This window comes from Pithys albifrons, chromosome 11 (assembly GCF_047495875.1).
Source record: "Pithys albifrons albifrons isolate INPA30051 chromosome 11, PitAlb_v1, whole genome shotgun sequence".
Taxonomy (NCBI): domain Eukaryota; kingdom Metazoa; phylum Chordata; class Aves; order Passeriformes; family Thamnophilidae; genus Pithys; species Pithys albifrons.
Window position 1 is genome coordinate 9,560,836 of NC_092468.1, and position 16,435 is coordinate 9,577,270.

At 40.9% G+C, this 16,435-nt stretch overlaps 1 protein-coding gene across 1 annotated transcript; it reads left to right on the plus strand.

The window, feature by feature from the left end:
* Positions 1-596: 596 nt before the first annotated feature.
* LOC139676942 (guanylate cyclase soluble subunit beta-2-like) lies at positions 597-16,435 on the plus strand. Its single transcript, XM_071566404.1, is given in 18 exon segments — positions 597-649; positions 651-723; positions 725-865; positions 1,655-1,728; positions 2,655-2,749; positions 2,938-3,098; positions 3,472-3,571; positions 4,692-4,912; positions 4,995-5,100; positions 6,698-6,801; positions 8,049-8,265; positions 9,779-10,099; positions 10,794-10,942; positions 13,125-13,271; positions 13,558-13,712; positions 15,143-15,357; positions 15,446-15,568; positions 16,284-16,435. Coding segments are annotated over 18 exon segments (2,607 nt in total).

Here is a 16,435-nt window from a genome sequence, read left to right on the forward strand (position 1 = left end):
TTGCTGTATCTTCTCAGAACTCACTCTCAAAAGTGACCTAAAAATAATTCTTCCAAAAATAAACCTAGGAAATGAAGTAACTGCCAAGCACTAAACCCCATGAATTCATTGCACCTAACACCAATCAGTGCTCCTGTTAACGTCCCTGTTGCTGTCCTTTCCTCCTGGACAGGGTGGACAGCTGCAGACACAGCCTAGATGATGGCAGTCACATGCAGGGAGCTTAATCTCCTGCTTCTTGTCAGGTCTATGGTACGATGCACGGCTCAGTCAAATAGAAGATGCTGCGTCTCCCTACAAACCTCCGGTCCTTGGGCAAGGGTGGCTATTGACTTCCCCGTTGGTGCTCCGGCTCTGCTAAGTGCTGTTGTAAGAAAGTCTTGGCAAGGGACCTCTGCTTTGATCACTCTCCCGGCTCCAAGCTCCAGCGGGGCCTCAGGAGGTTGGGACCTGGCGACCCCGTCTGCGTCGGGCGCTTCCAGCCGCGTCTGACCGCACCACATCCTGGGAGGGCGCGCTACAGGCTCCAGCAGCGGCAACCGGGATGGGGGAACTGCCGTGACCTGTCGTCGTGCCGGCGATGCCACGGCACCGGGATGCTGCCCGGCAGCGCTCAGAATTCCTGACACACCGGCAGCTGCGGGGAAAACATTCTCTTTCTGCGGAAAGCAGCCAGGACCGTGAGGGGGCGCGGAGAGGACCCGGGATCGCACCGCTCGGGGCCGCTCCAAGCGCCGCCGGCGCGTCTGTGCCCGCGGCCCCCGCGTGTCACCGCCCCGGCCCCCGCGGGGCTGTGCCTGGCCGGGCCGGCGCCCCCCGGGCCAGCAGCGGGTGGCGCGGCGGGACCGGCGGCGGAGCGGCCGCGGCGGCGAAAGGATGGTGAGCGGGGCCGGGGCCGAGGAGCCGAGGCGAGCCGGGGCGGACAGACAGACAGCTCTGGCCGGGGTCAGACCGCTCCGGCCGGGGACAAACAGACAGTCAGACGGGCAGCTCGTGCCGGAGACAGAAGAGTAGACAGGCAGCTCGTGCCAAGGACGGAGAGAGGGGCAGACAGGCAGCTCGTGCGGGGGACAGAAAGACAGGCAGACGGGCAGCTGTTGCCAGGGACAGACAGACAGGCAGACGGGCAGCTCGTGCCGGGGACAGCTGGCTGCGCACCTCCTTCTGCCATGCCGCGGGCAGGGTATGACCCGCGGACTTTAGGGATTTCGGACATCACCCTTCGGGTGTTGCCGCGCCGACAGTGCCACTCGGGATTATTCTTTCAGCATTTCCCCGCCATCTGCCTTGCGGGGTCTGTCACTGCTAACGCAGAACAGCAGTCACGGCACAGCCAACTCGCCCGCCGGTGCAGCAGACGCGCGTGACTGCCGAGCCCCTCCGGGCTGCATCCACGGCACGGCGCATCCCTGTCCGGCGGGAGCCTCCGGGTCCTCTTCCGCAGAACAGGAATGTTGGTTTTCTCTGTTTTGCTGAATGCTTGTGAAATGATGAGGTAAAGGCTGTGTTGTTTACGGAAAGATGTAATGGATGTCAAACATTATTCATCTTTTGCAATATAAAATTAGCAGTGGAATCTGAGCTAGGTGGCATGTTGAGGAAGCATTTGAAACATCAATATATGTTTTCCATGTTCATATATTTGCTTTTACAGTATGGATTTATAAACACATGCCTGAAGTCTTTGGTGGTTGAAAAGTATGGTGAAGAAACATGGGAAAAATTAAGGTAATGTGTTCCCAATAATTGTACTGCACTGAAAGAAAATGCACAGGATTTCAGCAGCAGGGGATTATAATTTCTCATTGGTAAATGGTAGTTGATGTGTATCTCAAGTAATTATTAGAAGTAACTAGCACGGCAAAAGCATGAGTTTCTTGCCTTGTAACACTTCATACTCTAATACTAATTTGTCCCAATTAATTTGTCATATCAGATAATTAAAGATGACATTTAGTCTTATAGACAATTGTGCAGTAGGCTCACTGTGACAATACTGAGAAATAATTACACTGAAAAGATATCATCCTTGATATGAAGTCAGTTTAATTCCAGTACTTTCAGAAGATCAGCTAAATCATAGACTCGTAGATCATCTTGTTCCAACCCCATGCCATGGACAGGGAACCTTCCACTAAGCTATGTTGCTCACAGGCCATTCTGGCTCTGTATCTCTGGTTTTATCTTTACTTCATGAACTATATGGTATTTTCCAAAATATAAAGATAAATAAATGATACTTAGATATATATATATATATTAACCATTGAAGTTGATATAAAAAAAATCAACAAGTTTGTAGGGTCCCAAGGGCTTGATATTGTGGCCACACTGAACAAACTAAGAAGACAAACTAAGACTCTGCTTGATCTATCACCCCACAGTATGATGCCCTAATCCTTGAAAGAGTTTACCACAATACCATAATGTAAAATAAAAGGAATGGAGAAGTGGACACCACCATTCAGCCATTTTAAAGCAATTTAATTTTAAACTTACATCATCAGGGGAAGTAGTGTGTTCCAGTATAACACTTGAAGGAGCTTAAGGAGTGGGTTCACAGCCAACAGCGCTTAACAAATGCCAGCTAGGTCACCCATGCATGTTGTATTTGCAGCAGTGCTGAGACAAGAATATTGTCTTCTCTGTTGTAGACTGCAGGCTGGAGTCCAGGATTCTTTCTTGACTTTTGAGGTTTACAAAGATGAGATCACAATGCAGCTCATTGACAAAGCCTGCAAAGTATTAGGTATGTGTCACCATGTCTCAAAAACAAACCGTCCTGGGTCAATCCTGAGACTGCAGCCCAGGTTTAGTCTACCGTGCCCTTTGGAATGCCCTCTCTATGCTGCAAATTTTCTGCTTTCTCTCTTAGTCCTCCTGACAACATTTCAAGAACCTCCAAGCCTTTCTTATTAGGCATCTTTATTTTGCCAGGTGTTCCTGCTGACATGGTTCTGAGAGAGTTTGGAAAGTATTTCTTTGAATTCTGTAAACGCTCAGGCTATGACCACATGCTGAGGACACTGGGTGGAAATCTCTATGAGTTCATAGAGAACCTGGATGCATTGCACAGCTACCTGTCCCTCTCTTACCAGGCAAGTCCAAGTAGTAATTGCTGAGCAGGTATAGCTGCACTCTGCCAGAGTTCATAACACAAGGAACAGCATCTCATAGGTGTGAATGAATAATAAAAATACACATTATAACATGTTCTCCTATGTTCTGAAACAGATTATTCCAAAATATTTGGAAAATTTTTAGTCCTCAATGTTAGGTATTATTTAGTACATTGACTCTAATGCATAGCAGATTTTTCTTCACATGTGAGAATATTAAATTTTCTGGTTTTGAGCTTATTCATATTACTGCTTATGTTATTAAGATATGAATACTTTTGTACAAGTGGAATTCATCAGTATTCTTTATCAGAAAAAGATATTATTTTGATTTTGTTTGTTTTTTCCTCAGGAGATGAATGCACCATCTTTTAGAGTAGAAAAGAATGAAGATGGGTCAATGCATTTACATTACTATTCAGACAGAAGAGGTCTGTGCCATATTGTACCAGGTAATTAGACAAAACACAGAGTACAGATCAGCTGGTAATGCAATAGATGTACAGAGTAATCACATATTTGCAGATTTACTCTGCTCAGATTTCAGAGTCTTTTCTCAGATGAGGACTGGCCATGGAATTGAAGTCTGCTAGAATTTAGTCTCCAGACACCTGAACTCAGTATTTCCCTACTGCCTGATCACTCCTAGCTCCCAGTATCTTCCATCAAAATTTATGACATGACAACCCAGGCCATAAATGTTCATTCCTGCTATAGATTGTCTTCCTAGAAGACAAATTAAAGCTCATGATGTGTGTTATGTCTAATTGTTTATTAGTTCTCAGTGACTCATGCTCCTTACATTACAGTGAAGAAATTACAGAAATTATAGTTGATTTGAAGACATTCATCAACCCAGTAAGATGTGCAATCTGTAAACCTACTACTGAGCCCTGCTCAAAACTGAATCTTCTACCAGCATTACAGGAATCCCCACAGTTGTACTTGTGAGAGGGTTGAAGTGCTATAGATCTGTAAGACATGATCATATTCCTTTCTTTCATAGATGATGTTGAATTTAAAAGTTTATCAAAACTTCTCCCTTTGTCAAATCTTGTTTCACATTGAAAGTACGGAACTATTTAGAATTTCAGACAGAGCTTTTGATGTAATTTTCCAGTATGTTGCCCAATACCTAAGCCGAAATGAGGGAACTGATTGTGCATCTGCATGAAAGATACTTCCTTCTTTTTGAAATAAAATATTCTGCAACTGAAATACATTGTATAACAGAATATCTTTAGACTCCCTGCACTTTTGGGTTAATGGGAATTCATATTATTGCTCTATGACTACTTGAACACATTCTACAGATATCCTGCTGAGCTGCTTCTAAGTGAAAATAAGCATTTGTCCTGAGAGAAGGCAAAAGAAACAGTAGCTTTAAAGCTTACCTCCTACGTGCATATTTTAATCATGGCAGTAGTGATAAGAACAACATACGTTGCTTTCTTCTTCCAGAGTCCATTGGAAAAGTGATTTCTGAAACTGAAATTCTACCTTGGGCCCTCTAAAAGGGAAAAGGAATAGGATTTGTTCTTGGCAATACCTTGTCTTTTGTTTCCCTTTCAGGAATCATTGGTGCAGCAGCCTTGGATTTTTTTAACATTGAGATTTCAATGAAAATAATCAATCAAACAGAAGAAGAAGAAAGAACTGGGAAAAAAGAACATATTGTTTTTCTTGTCACTCAGAAACCTGTATTTCCATGTAAGGAAAGAAAGGAATTTTCTTCCTCACCTCAAGGTCTTGTTGACTTTGAAAAACAAAGTGAGAATCAACTGAATAAAGAGGTATTTTAATGTTCATTACTACTGTGGTATTAAAATACATTTAAAATAAAAATTGAATTTCCCTTTGTATTTGTTTCAACAGGACCTTGAAAAAGCCAAGAATGCAATTGCAGATAGAGGAAACTCTGTTTGTCCTGTTAAGAAAAGTCACTGGAAAACAGTAAGAGGAATAATCACATTAGGAAAAGGTGAGAAATCGTTTAGAGAGAGTTTGTCATAATTTCTGTGTCTCCAGTAAGAAAGTCTGTAAGCCTCCCTATCCCCACCCACCATTCCATCCATTTTGAAGTTACCATTTGTATTTCCTCTGTGACTTTTCAAAATGTTTCTGGTTAAGTTTCTTTCTGTTAGACATGGATAATCAAAGAAAAATTGCAGATAATAAGCATGCTTAGTAATGACAGACATTTAAATGGAATCTGACCTGTCACTCTTGTCTCTTAAGCAGGGCTTGCATCTAAAAAGTGTTCTATAAAATGTCACTGTGTGGTACATTTGATTCTTCCTTCTCATGTCACTTGATTTAAGATGATGAATTTAAAAGCGTATTTTTAACTTGGTAGATACTACTTCTTTCCAAAGTTATCAACTGTAGTAAATTCTGAAAGCCAAATTACATCATCTACTACCAAAAATCTATTGCTAATCTAGTAATCCCTGTTCATACCTTTATATGTTAAGTGTTTATTAAGTGAAAGGATTTTTTCAGTTAGGATCTCTTGATTTCACAAGAGGAGTGAGCATCCTGCTCAGTATTGCCAAACTGTCTGGATTCTGGGAGGAGTGAAAAATTGAACCTGGTATCATCTGATGCAGTATCACATGCATTATATTCAGTAAGAAATTAATATATATTTAAAATAAAATTTTAGAATAGCATTGTTACTAAAAAAAAATTCTTTAGCTATAAATGTGAGAGTTATCAAGAAGTAGACTTTGATAAATGAAAAAGTCACATTGATTTACCCTGAAGCAGTAAGAGTTCTGAAAGCTGGGTTCTAAATTTGTAATAGTTTGCACCAGTCTCCTGAGTGAGTTGAGAATTATTCTCAAGAGAATTTACTAGAGTAACTATCATAGCCACCTTCTGGGGGAAAGAGATCAATTGAAATAATCATCCTTTTGATTATTGTGGGTTACTGAAGAATCCAAGGTTATACCATGAAGACCAAAGGTTTTGGGTGCTTCGTTCAAAAGATGGGCCCTTTTGATTATTTTACCCATTGTACTCCTTTTACAAAAGTATCTTCTAGCAAGCACAACCTACTCTGTAGATTTGTGACTGTTTCAGAAAAAACCTCAGGGTAAGTAAAATAGAAACCAGTGATTTGGTCCCTGTACTATGGACTAGAGTTCATTGTATAGGAGACTAAAACCCAGATCATGCTGGGGTTTTTTTCTTTAAGTATTCCTTAATAGCTAGCAAAGTGTAGTAAGTCCACTTCCATGCACAGTTTTGTGAGATATAGCTGTGTTTTATTGCTATGGCATCTGCAAATTCATAGAGCAGCAACATCTATGGTTCTTCATCTATTCTTAATTCCATGCATCTAATGCTTTATGCTTTTTGGGTGGTTATGTTTTAAACTCTCCACCAACTCAGATTAGTTGCTAATCAGCTGTGGATTAAACTGCAGAGCGTTTAGCACAGATGTACGCACATTTCTGGGCCCACACACTGTTTGCTTTGTCTTCACTCTTTATCATACAGGTTCCTGTCTCACTGAGAGCTAAAAAGTAATACAGTGCAGCCTGATTAAAAACTACACATTTATCTTGCCACAGGTAAGCTCCTGAGAGGATTTGATCCTGTTTATCCCAAGAGCCTCTGGATTGATACAAAAACGTTCTGCAATGGGCTTCCTTTTCATATGGTTTTTGACAAAGAGGTAGGACAAGCATGTGGTAAAGGCATTTACTTTGCATAAAGCAAATAGTTTTCCTCTGGTTTGACTGTCCTGGACTCCACTGCTGGGTGTGCCCTGTGTGCAGCGTGTACCCATTTGTAGGATTTGCAGAAGTGCTCTGTAAGAGACATGGAATAAACATAACAACTGGATCTGGATCATTTCAGATAGGAGTCTCCTTTGAATTCACTGAGTTTACCATGCCAACAAGGTTTATTGCAGCAGTCTATCCAATACCTTCCTGTCTCTGGATACACCAGATACGTGTCCCATCCTTTAAACCGGTTTTGTGCTTACAGCTAGCTCCCCCTCTCCTCACAGTAACTAATCTGTCTCAGGGATTCAAAGGCTTTGCTGACAGCTGAGGCTCCTGTACTCCCTGAGTCTACTCTTACTTGCTTTTGCTGGGAAAACCCAGCTACCTACTCAGTTGGGCAGCATGCAGCCTCACCTAGGACCCAAAAATCTCCTTACCTTCTGGGGGAGGATTGAGTCTCCTCTCCTGTGCACGTATACCCTGCAGCCGCTTGGCAGGGCTTCCCCATGGTTGGGTTTCCAAATAGCTCAGGTTCCCACCAAGCTACAGTTCCTCTTGCTCCCAACTCTGTGGAGAGAATATCAGCTTAAGACAGAAGCAAAAAAGTAGAAACGGAGGATAGGACAGCAGAAAAAAGCTGGATACAGCCCCCCAGGGAACATGTTTTGGCATCATGCTGATAAGAGATTCCAGAGGACATAGTCTACCTCATGCCACTGCCCACATTAGCCAAAATTCAGACTTAAACTTTTGAGATGTCTAGTCTGCATAAATTTATAAAATTACTGGTGTGCAAAGAGGAAAAGTCCTACACCCAATATTGGTAGCTGGGTCAGAGCTTCTGTAACTGCTGACCATCAGTAAAGGACATTTCTGCAGAAATTAAGAACTCATGTATGGTCAGCAGGCTAAAGAAAATGACTAAACTGTTATTAACCAATGGTTAAAGAAAGAAACCCGTAGCATCCATTAGAAAAATAATATTTGCCAAGGCATTTTGGTGTCATGCTATGAAGGACACTCATTCAGAGCTTTGTATTGATACACTTACAAGGCAGAAATTTTGCCCAGAAATAAGCTATGTGCTACAGCAAGGCTAACTGTGTTTATGTGTAAACAGTGATCAGCAGTAGCTTGGTCTGAACCGAATGAGACATGAATTATAACATGTGGTCCATATTTTCTTTTTAAGCTCAGAGTGAAGCAAGCTGGGGTGAGCATTCAAAAGATTGTACCTGGCCTTCAGACCATGGGCATCTCCTTGGATCAGTACTTCAGGATTGTTCACCCAGAAGTACCCTTCACCATCTCTAGCATTCAGAAATTCATCAACAGCCAATTTATTTTCCAGACTAGAAGAGAGATGATGCCAGAGTCATGGAAACAACGGCCAATGCTAGAGCTGAGAGGTACTTTGCTGTTTTCAATACCATGTGTTCATATGAAATAAGGAATTACACTGAGTTGAACTGATGTCTTTCTGTGTACTCCTGACCTCACATAAGACCTATAAATAGCCTTTGGGCATTGAGGAGATTAGATGATTCTGTTTAGAGAAACAGTAGATGCTTGTAGAGAGAATCACCTTACCATATTTTAAAGGCTTTAACTCAGAAACAACTCTCCTCCCATTTGAAAGGCTTAGAAATATGGTATTTTTCTCATGCTGCAAAACCCACATGTGAATTTGTGATTTGTTCTTAATTTATGCCTTTGAGGGGAGTTATTTGCTACCGGCTGGGTTTCAAATGTGGATAAAAATAGATGAGTTAGCTGTGCTTTCATTTTTGTAGTACATTTTCAGATTCCAGTTTCAGTCTTCACACCCCCCCGATGTCATGTGTTTACCAGTTAAAATTATCTTAGCAAAAATGATACTGTATTCCTTTATTTTTGCTGAGAGCACTGAGCATAGAATGATCCTCTCCATTGTGTAATTAACTATAATGACATTTGGCTTAAGTGTTCTGTGACCTCAATTTTGCTTCTCTGAACTATATGTAATATGGCCTAGTTTCCCCTTATCTCCTTTCACCTTTACATAATGAGAGTCAAATCTGAGATTCAGAAAAAAAATTAAGAGTTTAGGGAGACCATGAAAAAGGTGATGCTACAAAACCAAGGAACTTTGACTAGACAGAACTTTACTTTCTCTTATACTGTAGGTGTTAATTCACATGGTATCTCTGATGTTTCAATCCTCTTACTTTTCAAGGTGTTCATCTGGTTGTCCTGGGGATGAGGTGAGAGAGAATGAAAGAAAAAAAAGAAAGAAATGGGAATTCCTAAATTGCTGTTCAGGAATCAATGACATTTATGAAGCAAGTAGAAAATGATAATATTGAAACATATTTAAAAATCAAAATCATAACTAAATCTGAACAAAAAATACCCCAAAACCTCGATCTCCCACCAAAAATCCTTCTACCTTTCAGACATTCTTGTAACTGCTTGTTTAGATTACGATAGTGACTGAAAGCTCTGAATTCCAGGAAGGAAACTGCCATTGATGTTATTGGGTTGCAAAGTACCCACTGTGAAATTAAATTTCAAATGTTTCACTTCGTCACTCTGAGTCTCAGTTCTCCTGCACGATTCTGACTGACTGGCTTCAGGAACAGCTCAAGAATGAGGAGGAGAAAGGAAAGGAGAGGGGCAGGGAGGAGAGGCGTTGTGACATCTGGGGTTCCTCATGAAGGGAGGGACCTGAAGCATGATTGGACTCTGCCTAGCAGTTGCAATAAGGGGGTGACTGCTTCCTGGGTCCTGACTCTGACCAAGTCCACCTCTACCTCCAGGAAACAAATTCCTGTGGTGATCCAGGCCCTTAGAACTCATCCTGTAAAATTAACATCAGTAATGCTGAGCATCATATGCCAATCCACAGTGCTGAAAGCTCTTACCAATGCTTGTTTCACACAGGCCAGATGATGTGGATGGAGCCTCTGCAGTGCATGCTCTATCTCTGCTCACCTTTGCTTCGCACTCTGCATGAGCTGGAGGAGCGACAGATGCACATTGCAGACATTGCACCTCACGATGTCACCAGGGATTTGATTCTTCTCAATCAGCAGCGCCTGGCAGAGATGGAGCTCTCTAATCAGCTGGAGAGGAAAAAGGAGGAACTGCGGATACTGTCAAAGCACCTGGAAGAAGAGAAGAAGAAGACTGAAGCTCTGCTCTATGCTATGCTTCCCCAGCACGTGGCCAACCAGCTGAAAGAGGGAAAGCGAGTTGAGGCAGGTGAATGAACAGGATGCATTTGTGGTGTATGATTTGCGGACCAGGAGATGGTCATAGAGAGACTGGCGTGCTGGCACAGTCCCTTTGCCACTGCTGTGGAGCACATTCTCTCCTTGGTGACATTCATGGGCAGGAGGACCATAGACCCTTAATCTTGCTGATAATAAAAAATGGACTGTTCTTTCAAAGAAAGCTTTGGAAGCTATTTGCCAAAATTGTTCCTTAGAAGGTGAAAGGTGGTAGCAGCTGCCCATTCACTGAAAAAAAAAAAAATCAATGTTTCAACGGTAATCCGAGCTTTTGGGTTTAACATGGGTATACAGGGAAATGAGGGCTCAAAAATAAAAGAAATAAGGAAATGGGTCTTTCTTAAAAAATTCTCTTAGTTCCTCTATGCTATCTATAAACATATAATCATTATGATTCCCATTGTTATTAAGGATAGCAAGACTGAGCTTAAATTCCCTTTAGTAAGCACATACAAGAAGTTAGGGGTAAAGACCTACGTCCTAAATGTCTCATGATTCTTATATTTGATATACTCTTATATCAACATCTCTTCATCTCAGCACACTTATATGAGTATTACAACTGAGAGGTCATATGTCTTAAAAATATTTGCTAGCAAGTCTCAAATAGATGTTGTGATTGTCCAGCCATTACAAGTAATTACCACTGGTCTTTCTGCTCACAGGAGAGTTCCAGGAGTGCACTATATTGTTCAGCGATGTTGTGACCTTTACCAACATCTGTGCCCAGTGTGAGCCTATTCAGATAGTTCTCATGTTAAATTCAATGTACCTGCGATTTGACAGACTGACCACAGTGCATGATGTGTACAAGGTATGTACTGATGGATAAAGGCTGTAGAAGTAGTCTGGAAAAAATTTGTTGTTTTGTTTTTCTGTTTTTAAATGCAATTAAATCCTCTTCATCTCAGCATGAGTTTTGATGAACCATAAAGTATTGCCTATTTGTAGTGGCCACAAGAACTAAAAAACAGGTAGTGTGATTAAATGTGTTTAAAATTTTGGGACAGGAATGTAATATCTATCATGGGCTAAAGTCTCTTTCCACAGCACTAATACCAGAACAGCTGTTCTTTCATCTCTCCCTCTTTCTCTCACCTTTCTCAAATACTTATCCAGCATGACAGGATATCTCAGTTTATGGATTAATTTGAATAATTTTCCTAGTTCCTTTATTCCAACCTGTTGTAAATAGGTCACTATGTCATTAAGCGTCTCCTTTGGTGGGAAATAACATTACAAACAATACCCAGATAATACCTAGACTTTTATTTCATGGAGAGCTTCAGCAGTGACATCAATCCCCTTCTGACTCCAAAGAACATTAACTAGATCTAGACTGTATTGTACATGTGGTCTCCAAACTGTGCTGGAAGGCATAATAATACTGTTATTAACATCTCCAGAGCTACTCAGATTTGATGAGCTCAAGAGCAGGTCCTAAGTTTCTGTCTATCCCAAGCACATTAAATATTTAGGAAGGCAGAAATAGTAAAGGGGGAAATCCAAATCTTATTAATTCCTTGCTCAGGCAAGGCATGCAGTTCATCCCACCATAAATTGTACTGAAAAATCAGGAGCCTTGGCAAGGAAACTATTCAATAATTGAAGCATCCAGGATATGGCCCACAGATTTTAGGATAAATTAGCATCATATTCTGTCTAAATCATCCATCAAAAGTAAATGATCTGTCACTATAATAATCTCCTTTTGATGCCTGTATCCCTCCTATTAATATTGAAGGAGGTTACTAGGGTGCAGAGAGGAGGGAATGAGATTACTATTCCAGGGAACTGAGTAAAGAAATGAAATAGTGAAATTGATTAAAGAAACTTGGTCCAAGCTTATAAACATCTGAAGTTATGAACAAATCTTCTTAAATTAAATCTCCTTCTACAGCTGAAAAATAATTAGGGTATCTATTTTCATTAGTAGCTTTTTACAGTTGTTTTTAATTTGTTACAGAAAATTACTGGCATTACTGTGGGTTTGGCTATCTGATAGAAGGCACGGAGAGGAACACATTCTTTGAGACTGATGTAATGAAGAGCTTTAAGTCATGTTAATGAACAAACCCAAGTATAAAATTATGCTCCCACTCTCTTCTTGGTGTTCATTTTTAAGAAATCTAGTTAATCTAATCTAAAAGATCTCTTTTTTACTGGTGGTAAATGCGATGATGAAGTCTCATAAGAGCAGTTTAGAAAATTTCCTTACCATGTAACAGTCTTATACAGTGAATTTTAAACATTTGAGAATTCTGTTTCAAACAGGCCTGTTCTATGCCCATCAAAATTTCTGGTATGGGGACAAAATCCAAAGTATTTCTCAAGTGCTCTATTATGCACTTCAAGGAGACTGGATGCCGGAAACAGGACAAAGTCTTCAACATTTGTCTCACAGGCTGCAATGGGGGAAACAGCTGGTTGTAAGGAAGGATGCTCCCAAACTGCTTAGCTCATGCTGCATTCTCTGACAGACTGGAGGTGCCTTAAGTTCATGTGAACGCCTTAACCATCAGTGAATAGTTTCCCTTGCTTTATTGTGACTTAAAAAAAAAAAAATCTCTCTTAAATAAGAAATATGCTTTCAGCATCAATTGTGAATTGGAGCTAATTAACAGTAATTAGCTATAACCTCCTGGCTCAGGAGCCTGTGCCTGGGAATAGCTCTTTGCATATATGTCTGCCCTGGATAAGAGGAAGGCAAACAGTTTGACACTTGCACAGCAACCCTTACTTCTTAGTGTCTCTCACATCGGTGTCTAAAGTGGGTCAAGTAAGCAGAGACAGAGTGCATTGAAATTTTTAGTCTGGAGTGAAGGAAAGGGTCTCTGCTTCAAGAAAACTCATGACTGCTAAAGCTTTTCAATGATTCAAACATCTCTTAGGAGAAATGGGGAGTTGGTGCAAATAAGAAGAGCCCCTAACAGCAAAACACCAACCTGAGCAAGATATACATGCCATGCTCATATGTTTGTCCCTCTCAATTAAAGGTGGAGACAATTGGAGATGCCTATATGGTGGTAGGTGGGGTTCCTGTGCCTGTACCCACTCACGCCGAGCGAGTTGCTAATTTTGCCTTGGGAATGATAATGGCAGCTAAAGGAGTACAGAACCCAGTTTCTGGAAATCCTATCCAAGTAAGTCGTTAATACAGTGACGCATATGTGTCTGTCTGCTTCTTGGGTTGGGCTTCTGGTTAACATATTGCAGCAGGACCTCAAAGAGCTGCTTCTCACTCCTCTGTGACTTTGGCCAAGGCCCACACAGGTACATTTTTCATGAAGAGCCTCTCCATGTGGACATTTGTTATCTTACTGGTGTCCAGTGTTGTGCCAAGACACACTTTTAGGTGGCTGAATAGTATTAAGAAAGATGTTAAATAACAAGTGATGTTTTTGGGGGGTGTTTTATGTCTTTGTAAAGATTCGAGTTGGGATCCATACAGGTCCTGTCTTGGCGGGAGTGGTGGGAGAAAAGATGCCTCGTTATTGCTTGTTTGGAGACACAGTGAATATTGCTTCCCGCATGGAGAGCCACGGTGTCCCGAGTAAAATACACCTGAGCTCCAGTGCCTATCAGTGAGTAACTGTGATGGAAACTTTACCTGTTAAAATCAGTGTTAAAAACCACTGCCTTGAGAGCTACAGTGTAGATGGTGCTGCCTTAGTCACTGGTTTAAGGTTATAACGGAAAAACCACTGCTTGCAAAGAACTGGGTTTTTGTTCTGATTATTCCTAATGTACTTATATATGGAGACAGAGATTTGAGAGTCTCCATCCTAGAGAGCAAAATATTAAAAAAAATAATTGTGATAACTTATTTGGAAGTCCTAATAAGGGAATGTAAATGCTAGAAAGACAGAACATATGGAACCTTTAATAATAAAAGCTTTAAAATCTCTCTGATGGAGCACAGTAATTTGAAGAGAAACAGTTTTATTTACACTTAATAAGGATTGACTGCATAAACAACTGTTCTCTTCATGCTGTGTGTAATTTACTTTCCTGAAACTCATGTTAGTAAAAATTACATGCAAGAGGTGGAAGCAAAGACAAACTACAAAGGAAGGAGTCTGGGCACATAGAAATGATACTGGGAAAGTGAGAGCTTGAAATTGAAATGGGTAAGGATAGTTCAGAGGAAGTCAGAGGAGCTCCTACTGTTAGCAGAGAAGTACAAGTGGAAATGGAGATGTGCTGTGGCAGGTGATTTAGAGACACTGAAGAAAGGTTGACTTACTCAAAACCTTTCTTGCCTCAGCCTTCACTGATGAGATCTTCAAAGTCTGTACACTAAGGCTCAGGGTTCAAGAAGTAGGTGAATTATCAATATTGGAAGAGGATCAGATCAAGGGCTTTTTGAGTAAACTCAACCTATGGAAATGTATGTGAGCAAATGGGATCTGAGAGATCAGGGTGGTGGCACTAGAGTGCTGCTGACTGTTACCTTTGGAAGGTCATGACTTTTGCACTGTGGCAACTGAAGACAGATGTTACAGCTCTATGGAAAAATATCAAAGAGGACAGACAGGCTGTGAAACTGTAGGCTGATCAGCCTTATGTCACTCCCAGTGAAAATCAAGTCCTCTTGGAAGCCATTTTTGGATACATGAAGAAGGCAATTGGAAATAGCAAGTCTGTATGTAAAATAAATAAGTAAATCATGCTTGACACACCTGATTGCCTTCTTTGCTGAAATGACTGGAGAGAATTCTGTCTAGCTAATATTGGCTGACTCAGTTCTAAATTTCTATTTACTGGTCAATAAGAACCCTCCAGCATACTGAAGTATTTGGCTATGTAGTCCATTGATTTTGATCAAGTTTTATGTGTAAAGCTATAAAAGTGCAGCAGGTTTGAATAAAGTTGAAACAAATCCTCAGCTGTTCTCCAATCAAGACTCTTTTTCGCAGAATGTTGTGATTTGATTTCACAGTTCTTTTAAAATATCAGTTTAACTTTTGATAATGTTGAATTTTTATATGTCATTTTGCTTCTGATACTTTAGGTGCCTAAAATACAAGAATTTCGAGATCACTGAGAGAGGAGAAATAGAAGTAAAAGGCAAAGGGAAAATGCACACATACTTCCTCATTAGAAATAAAACTGCAACTGAGAATGAGATTATGGGAAGGCCAGTGAAAGACTTAGATTCTGGCCATGAATCTGTTCAGTCTTTTCAAGAAGGCAGGACTGAAACAATACCAAGTTCTCATCAGCCAGGTAGAATCCACTCGACATATCTTTTCCTCCTTGAACAAATGAACATTAATACAATCCAATTAAATGCCCTTTTCTGTTCTTCTTGCAGTTACTCAGACTCAGACGGAGAAGGACCAGACCCCAGCTATTGCGATGAAGTATGTTGATGGCCCCACAGATGCACAAAACAGCCTCCAAAGAAGAAATCAAAGGAAAATTGCAGATTTAACAGGTAGGTTACTATCTTGCAAAGACAACAGAACTAGGAAACAACTGCGGCTTAATCTTTCAGGTTCTTTAACCGTTGTTTAACTCAAGCCAGAAAAATCATGCCAACGTACACATGTTGATGAAATTAACCCTTCTGCACACTGTTTAGGGTCAAACAAATTTCACCTTCGGAGCAATCCCAGGTCTTAATTGTGCACAAGGCAAAAAGAAGATGAAAGTGCTATAAAACCCCAGAGCCCTTCTGGCAGTGCAAATAGAAAAGGTAAATGTTAGAAAGCTCTTCACATGGACAGACCCAATTGTTCATGTACACATATTTTCTTAGAAAAGATGAAGTTATAGGGAAACCTCATCGAGTCAAGCGTGAGTAAGAGTGACCTCAGTCCTCAGGCCAGTCACCTGCAGGAATCACAAGGATTTATAGCCATGCTTATGTTCTGTGACCAAAGTTTATTCTCCTTTGAAGTAGCTGATGCTGAGAGAGAACAGATTTGATGCCATAACAGCCTAGCTAAAGCAGCAAGTCTTGCAGTTCTATTTATGTGTTTTGTAGATTTTATGCATACTAAATATGTTGTCACTAATTACTAGAAAATATTTTACTCCCTTCCCTCCCACCTGCTTAGACATGGTAGTTAATCTAGTATACGGTGTGTTGACAAACAAAAACCTCTTTGGTCATTAAAAACTCACACTGTAGGAGTGTTTCCTTTCAGGCAAAACTTGTGATTCCAAAAGCGATGGGAGTCTCCATAGCAACCAGCATGCAGAGGATGGTCGTCGTCCTCCAAACCAGGGAAGAGTCAAACCTGCTGCTGAAGAGCCACAGAACAGAAATATTCGCTCTAATTTTTGCACTTTACTCTAA